Source organism: Cucurbita moschata, unplaced genomic scaffold (assembly GCF_002738365.1).
Source record: "Cucurbita moschata cultivar Rifu unplaced genomic scaffold, Cmos_1.0 Cmo_Scf00041, whole genome shotgun sequence".
NCBI lineage: Eukaryota > Viridiplantae > Streptophyta > Magnoliopsida > Cucurbitales > Cucurbitaceae > Cucurbita > Cucurbita moschata.
Genome location: NW_019268557.1, coordinates 763,464 through 770,542, shown reverse-complemented (window position 1 = coordinate 770,542; position 7,079 = coordinate 763,464). Strand labels below are relative to the sequence as shown.

The window sequence follows — 7,079 nt, the reverse complement described above, 5'->3', positions numbered from 1 at the left end:
TTTTTTTTTTTTTTTTTTTTTTTTTTTTTTTTTTTTTTTTTTTTTTTTTTGGTGAAGTTAGGTTTAGGGAATGTCTCTTCAATTTTATTGTACAGTTCTTGTGCGTAGTTATATATGAGAAGAATGTATATGAATTTTAATGTTGTGAAATATAATTCTTGCAGGCTGTTGCTTTCTCCCTTGCTACTTATTTTTGTGTTATCTAATTCTATCTGGTGTTTTGGAATGCTTTCTTTTGATTATTATATTTAAATCTTTGTCCATTTCATAGTTAGATTTGGAACCTCGGACTTGGATCTTCTCTTTCTTCTATTTGATACTACACAAGGTAACACAGTCATTAATTTTGAAAAATTTACGTCATTTACACTTGATGTAGAGTCAGTTCTTCAATAAGGCTTCTATCAGAGTTTAAGGCCGTTTGAAAGATTAAAGACAACAAATTCTGAAGTTGGTGTACAAGGTTATGATTTAGCATATTTCAAAATAGTGGAAACTTGGAACTTGCTGAATTGATGTAGAACGTCAGAGTATGCTAGGTTGAGCCTAAGGATTAGATCATTATATTCAATCAAATTGTCAAGCGTTTAAATTTGAATCCAGACATAGATATTAAATATCTTGTAAGCTTTAGATTGTTAAATATTGTAAAGCCACGTGGAAGTTCCATAATAAAATTTTATAGGACAAGGGGTTTAGTGGTATTAGAGAGATTGGGAGGTTTATGACTGATTGTAGAATGTAGCTACTCAAGCAAAGACAAGAAAGCAATCATAAAGCAAACCACTGAACATACTGCTATCCTTGTTCATGTTACGTATCTATTCCTTGTGTAAGTTGTGTATTTCTCGAGTAGATTTCGTTGACACATTTGACAGTCATGCTATTGATATGTTCTCATCTGTAAATTTTCACTTGATTAAGATTAATGTTACTAGGTGGTTTCATGCTGTGAAGTATATTTAATGATTAATACCTTTAGCCAAGAATTAGTTACCTGGAGCAAACTAAACCTTTGCCGTTTTTTAATCTAGTTTGTTCTTTTATGTTGGAGTTTAAGCATGGACGTATTCAAGTTTAATGTAGTTCTTTGTTTCACTACTGATTGTACGTTGATTAGTGCTCTGAGCCTAGTGTTTTTACTTCTTGACTATCAACTATACTCATGCATGTAAATTAGGAAACCATTAAACATCTTGTTCTAAGATTTTTGGAGACTATGATCACTTATTTTATATCTGCAACTCATGACAAAATTAATATGATTTCCTTTAACATGTTCATTTCATCTTACTTATGCTTCGTACCATTTTGCTCCTTGTTGACTATCACTCTATGTGTTCTACAAGTTTAATAGTTCTACAGTATTGCACTTCATGGATGGAAATGGGGCTTGTGAGTGGTTACTAATAGCAAATAAGGCTTCCTATTCGGAAAAATGAAAAGAAAAAGAAAGAAAGAGAGATAGATGGGGGGGATCCAGCAAGAAAAAAAGGAAAGAGAAGAAGGAAGAAAAGAACACCGGTATTGAAGAGTATGGTACCATTTTTCCTTAGTATATTATCTTATGCATGATACTAACATTTATTAACATGTGAATCTTTGTTGTTCATATTTCATTTGTGATACTGCTCTAGTTTAGTGAAAATTTCTTTGGAGAAAAAAAAGTGTGGAAGTAAATATTGCTTCAATTTGAGGTGACGTAAGCTAAATTCAAGATTCAAGAGGAACCTAATTTATTTACAGGGTTAATGTGTATTTGCTGTTATTTCCAGCTCGATACAGCTAATCTTGATGATGACGCCGCAATGAGGAAGAAGTGTCTGCTCATAACTTTCTATTCCTATTTCAGGAAAACGGTGTCCAGCTGAAGGAATGCTTTTGATATATATGCTTCTATTAGTAGAAGGGTTATTTCTCGGTATCTTTGGGCTGCATAGTTTAGCATAATGATAGATGACGATTTCTGTCTGTTATGCTATAAGATGTTTTATGGTTTCCCTGCAGGTCCTTTGGAGGGCCAGTTCTAAATTTCTCCTACAAGGAAAATGTTAGGTAAGCTAATAATTCTTTCTTTCTCAGATTATGTTTCTAAGATCTAAGAGCCTATTTGAAATGACTTTCTAAGTGCTTAAGAATATATTTTTCACGTAAAAACTCTTCTTAGAACACTTAAAAAGTCATTCTAAATAGGTCAATCCATTGTAATAATTGTTATCAAGGCTCCTTAGGGATCAGTGTAACATCCTGTGGTGTATGTAAGTAGATATTCCTGTGAGGTTCTGATTGCTATCTCGCCATGATTGGTTGCCTCACGCGCAAGCAACATCCTTGTATGATGAGTAATTAGCAGAACGGCTCGCTCTGTAATATTCTGTTCCTCTTAGGACTTACAAACTCTACTACTTCTTGAATGTGACAGATTATGTAATTTTATTGCTTTTCTACTTCCTGTTCTGTACATAATGCTTCCTCATGTTTTCTGCTGCTGAAGAACAGTGTTGATGAAAGATGTAATTTGCCACAAACCTTCTCTGATCACGTGAGTGAGCCTGTCTACATATCTTTTATCAAATGCTAAGCTTGATTGGCGAACTGAATTGCATTTTCTGTAGGTACACTGAAAATTAAATCATTGTAAGCTGCACCAATGAACACGAGATTACAAATATATATCGAACTTATTTGAAATGATTGTTTGTTTGGTTATGTAAACGCCTGTTGTAGATACTTTTAAAATTGACGTGTTATTTGATAAAATTGAAAGTTCAGAACAAAAATTTATATAATTTGATAGGTTGAGGGTGATATGAATGAAATTTTTTCTTTTTTTATTTTTATGAGTAAGGATGAACATGAACTAAAAGTGAACACATTGCTAGCTCCCAAGGGAATATAGTCCTAAACGTAGACACAGGCTACAATTTTATTCTATCACTATTATGGCAGAAACCCTGTGATAATTTTCTGCCATTTTCCCCTCTTTTCTTAGTAACCGAACACTAATGCCTCCCCCCGACCTCCGCGTCTCCTTTGTATAAAAGAAAATCTAAATGCCTTCTCGGCCTGCAGATTGTAATAGACCAGATCCGAGTCGCTTTCTGCCTCCTCTTACATGCAATTTGTAATAAGAAGTGATCCCAAGAACACGAAAGAGAAGAAGCTCGTGACTCGAATCGCGGAGCTTGCTGTGTCTGATGGTTCTGTTCCGAAACCGCCGGTGTCGGTCGGTGTGGTATCGGTTGGCGTCGTGTCAGTAGGCATTGTGTCGGGTGGTGTTGGCGTTGTTATGGTTGGGGTTGACGGTGGCATCGGAGTTGGATTCATTGGTGGATTGATTGGTGTTGTTGGGCTGCGTTCGCATAAACAAGTTAGATGAGATTGTTTTCCTGCTATTTGAATTCGGATTCTAACGAAGGAACTATTTTCCAATTTACCTCGGCGTTGATCTTGATGCTGCGTAGCGACAATTTCCACTGCCTGCAATCATGAAGAAAAGATATGTTCACATTTCAAGCTGAGGAATGATTATCTAGTTTTATCAGGAGCTGGGATGTTCGTATTCCAGGATTGAATTTTATTCTGTGTAGTAAAAACTTTAGCAGATAGGAAACAATTTGGAAAAGGAATATGCTCAGTTTTTGAAGTCCGAAGGTATGAAGCAAATTTTGGGTTTCTGTTCAAAATGAAATGAAGGAGGAAGCATCAATCATGACCGAATACCTACAGTTGTATTGTTTGGAGATGAAGTATTGCCTATTTTCTGTTATGGTTCTGAATTAAAATAAACTTGAAGTGATGATCTTTCTTACTTGGGTCTGTGCTGGTGAGCTGCGCAGTTCCTCCAAACACGCAGCTTGTGGGTGCTGGATTCTTCTGGTAGTACTGGTTGAAGGCATAAGAAGCATGGTCTCGCATAGTGTTGGGCTCAAAGCAACTACCTCCCGTTTGAATTGCCGAGCAATCCGCGCCCCCATATCCGCAAGCATAGTCAAGAGCTACCTGCAAAGCGGTTGGGGAAGCACTTGAACTTGCTATGCACCAACTTCCACCGCCTGTGGTTGTTGGGGTTGTGGGCGTTATGGTTGGGGTTGTGGGCGTTATGGTTGGGGTTGTAGGCGTTATGGTCGGTCCGGTAGGGATTGTTTGTGCTGGCGGTGATGTTGGATCCACAATCGGGGTCTGGGTTGGAGTTGTGCCGCCCACTGGGGTGGTTGGATTCACAATGGGGATTGTGTCCAGTTGAGTGTTGGATATTGAAGTTGAAAAGTAGGGTATTTGTTCTTCTTGATTTTGCAGTACATAGTCTTCTTGGTTTGCTTCAAAATATGGAGTCCGTGCAATACTTGAACCTGAAGCCATAAAAAGCAAGGTCAGTTCCTTCTTGTGAAAAAGTGAAACCTCTTCACATTGTGATTATCTTAGAACAACCAATATGAGAAATGCAGAAAGATAAGGCATTGATATCATTGTGCAGGAAAAAAAAAAAAAGGGCATTGAACGCTGATTTACCTAAACTGAGGAAGATCAACAATGAAAGCAATGCAGTATGGAGGCGAACGCAGGTACCCATCTCTACAAATCACTTCCAATGCTTGGTTTTGGATGTTCAAAGGTTTTTGAACAATGACAGGACCAGAGATTTGATATGAAATGGGTTTCTGTAAAGAAGAATGAGCCTTTTTGGCGGCAAGCAATATATACAGCAAGGTGGGGCGACAGAATCTAAGCTTTCTTGGATCATCAAGAGTGAGAAAGAAGGGGAGGAGAATATGAGGAAACTTGAGAGAGGAGGCATTGTATATTTGAATAGTTGGGAAGCGCAAGCAAGGGAAGGTTTAGAAAACGAAAAAAGGTATATGGAGAAGGAAAGGCCTGCTGTGAACTCTATACTGATTCTGCAGTTTCGTGTGGTGCCATTTCCCTTCTTCTCTTTAGAGCTTCAGCTTTATGTTACTGAATCAGAAAGTTAAAGGTGGGGTTGGGTTATGGGTTATGGGTTATGGGTTATGGCCTATGGGCGATAGATTTGTGTGCACAAGTTGCATCTTGTAGTTTGTGATCAAGAATATTGTCCCCTGAAGAATCTGCTTAGGTACCAAAACAAGAATCAAATCCTTCTCTCGCTGCCTCCATTTTCTGTTGTGGCATTTGATTCCTTCTTTTAGAAACAAGCCCACTTATCCACTCAACTGCCAGATACTACTCATCCAATATTCTAACACGACATAACTGACATCTCTCCGCACACTTTCTGAGTGGTTCGTATCATCCTACTGCCGCAAACCACACACCCAGCTCTTAGCCCCCAAACTACTTCCCATATTTGGGGCCTTTCCTTGCAGTTTTGGTTGATTTTTTCTTGGTATGATATCTCTGCTTTGGTTATTGCTGTTGAGTTCAACGATGGTAGAATGAGAGATTGAATTATTGGTGTTTTAAAATCATTTGTGAAATTGAATGACCGAACGTTGAAAGGTTAAGACTATATGTTTCAGAAAAGCTAATGAAATTGTATCAACTACTTAACATGACAAACTGCAAACCAGCTGTGATTGAATAAACCAACAAAGATGGTTCCTCCCAACCAAATTGGTAGGTTGCCCCTTCCTATTATTTCTTATAAAGGTCTTCTTATCAAATAACATTTAAAAATCGTGAGGCTAAGGCGATAGGCAACGGGTCAAAGACGACAATATCCATTAGCAGTAGGTCTTAACTGTTGCAAATTACATCAGAGTCAGACACGGGGCGGTGTAACAGTGAGAAGAGTGGATTGTGAGATTCCATTTCAGCTCGAGAGAAAATGAACATTCCAACATTCCAACATCGCTTATGAATGTGTGAAAACTTCTCTCTAGCAAATACCTATTAAACCGTGAGTCAATGGACAATGTTACTTTCGGTATTCCTAGATTATTTTCCAGATTCCTATTTTAATAAATTGAATAACTGATTTAGTTTTTCCAATTTTGACTTTTGCGAATCCCAATGGATTATCTCTTCATGGGGACTTTGAATTTCATAATATATCATTTTTTTTTAATTTCAGTTTTCAAATAATTATTTAATATTCCAACACAGCATATGAGCATGTCGGAATATGATGGCCCACTTTAACAACGTTATGTTTATATACTTGAGAAACAGACCGTAAAATAATATAGGATTTTAACAACACAAAGACATGAAGCTAATTTAATATTTAATACTTATACTATATTCTATCAGCAAATTATGTGAAACAAGTACAATTATTCTTTAGCCTAAGAGTCTTCTCAATGCATTATACCCTCTTAAAGTAACCCTAATTATTCTTCACTCTTAAGCATTAAAATACTTTTAATTTCTTTTAATTCTTTAATATCAAGATTCTCTAAAAACAATTTTAAATTATGTAGTTTACTGATTATTTATTTAAATTATGTAATATAGTGATTATTCATGTACAGATTAATTTTAATTTAAATAAATTACAAAATTAATATCGTTGACTAACATGTTTGAATAATTAAAATTTAAATATGTCATAGTTTTATAATTGTTTTCACAGATCTACCGTGGAAAAAAGATGGGCCAGTGGACAATGAGACAGGATAGGCCCATAGTTTGAATGTTGGGCCCAATATTAATGGGCCAACAAGGCCGCCGTCACGCGAATATTTTGAAAAAATAAATATACATTTTGGATAAACACGGACCTATTTGGCTATTTTATTTTTACTTTTTAAAATTTGCAACCAAATAAATTCGGATTTTATATAATTAATTAATTGTTTTCTTAAAACTTTAATTCCTTGATTGTTTTTATAAAATAAAATAAATTGTTTTAGTTATTTGCTTGTGCATTGTATTTAGCTTTTCATGGATTCTAATTCCACCTTTAAGAAATAAAAAAGAATTCAAACTATTTTTTTAATATGTAGAATAAGATTCTAATTTGTATTTTATGAGAATCTAATATTTTCACAGAATTTAATAAAATAAAAAGTACAAAATGTTAAATATTTGTTAATAAATTGCGAATATTCTGTTCTTAAAAACCATTCAATAGCTTTTTTTTTTTTTTTTTTTTTTTT

General features: G+C 35.4%; 2 protein-coding genes and 1 long non-coding RNA gene across 30 annotated transcripts in view; 2 read left to right on the top strand and 1 right to left on the bottom strand.

The window, feature by feature from the left end:
* LOC111432990 (nuclear envelope morphology protein 1-like) overlaps window positions 1-3,178 on the top strand; it is a 10,556-nt gene extending 7,378 nt beyond the window's left edge. For 3 of the 13 annotated variants that reach the window (XM_023069843.1, XM_023069840.1, XM_023069842.1), the window contains exon 8: window positions 1,853-2,553. In XM_023069843.1, the coding sequence (XP_022925611.1) occupies window positions 1,853-1,950 (98 nt within the window). In that variant the 3' untranslated portion in view covers window positions 1,951-2,553. Of the gene's footprint in view, window positions 1-1,852; window positions 2,596-2,615; window positions 2,689-3,072 lie in introns of those variants that run through there. The other 10 variants (XR_002708719.1, XR_002708720.1, XR_002708718.1 and 7 more) reach the window with 10 other exon arrangements.
* The window catches only part of LOC111432992 (60S ribosomal protein L32-1-like), a 22,077-nt gene extending 17,367 nt beyond the window's left edge, over window positions 1-4,710 (bottom strand). For 9 of the 16 annotated variants that reach the window (XM_023069857.1, XM_023069855.1, XM_023069859.1 and 6 more), the window contains exons 1-3: window positions 4,513-4,710; window positions 3,813-4,352; window positions 3,438-3,480 (exon numbers count right to left, since the gene is read on the bottom strand). In XM_023069857.1, the coding sequence (XP_022925625.1) occupies window positions 3,438-3,480; window positions 3,813-4,352; window positions 4,513-4,573 (644 nt within the window). In that variant the 5' untranslated portion in view covers window positions 4,574-4,710. Of the gene's footprint in view, window positions 1-2,805; window positions 3,353-3,437; window positions 3,481-3,812; window positions 4,353-4,512 lie in introns of those variants that run through there. The other 7 variants (XM_023069852.1, XM_023069851.1, XM_023069864.1 and 4 more) reach the window with 5 other exon arrangements.
* LOC111432997 lies at window positions 4,275-5,523 on the top strand. The gene is made up of 3 exons (XR_002708721.1): window positions 4,275-4,372; window positions 4,478-4,565; window positions 4,634-5,523. It is a non-coding gene; the product is annotated as an uncharacterized LOC111432997 (long non-coding RNA).
* The last annotated feature ends 1,556 nt before the right edge of the window (window positions 5,524-7,079 follow it).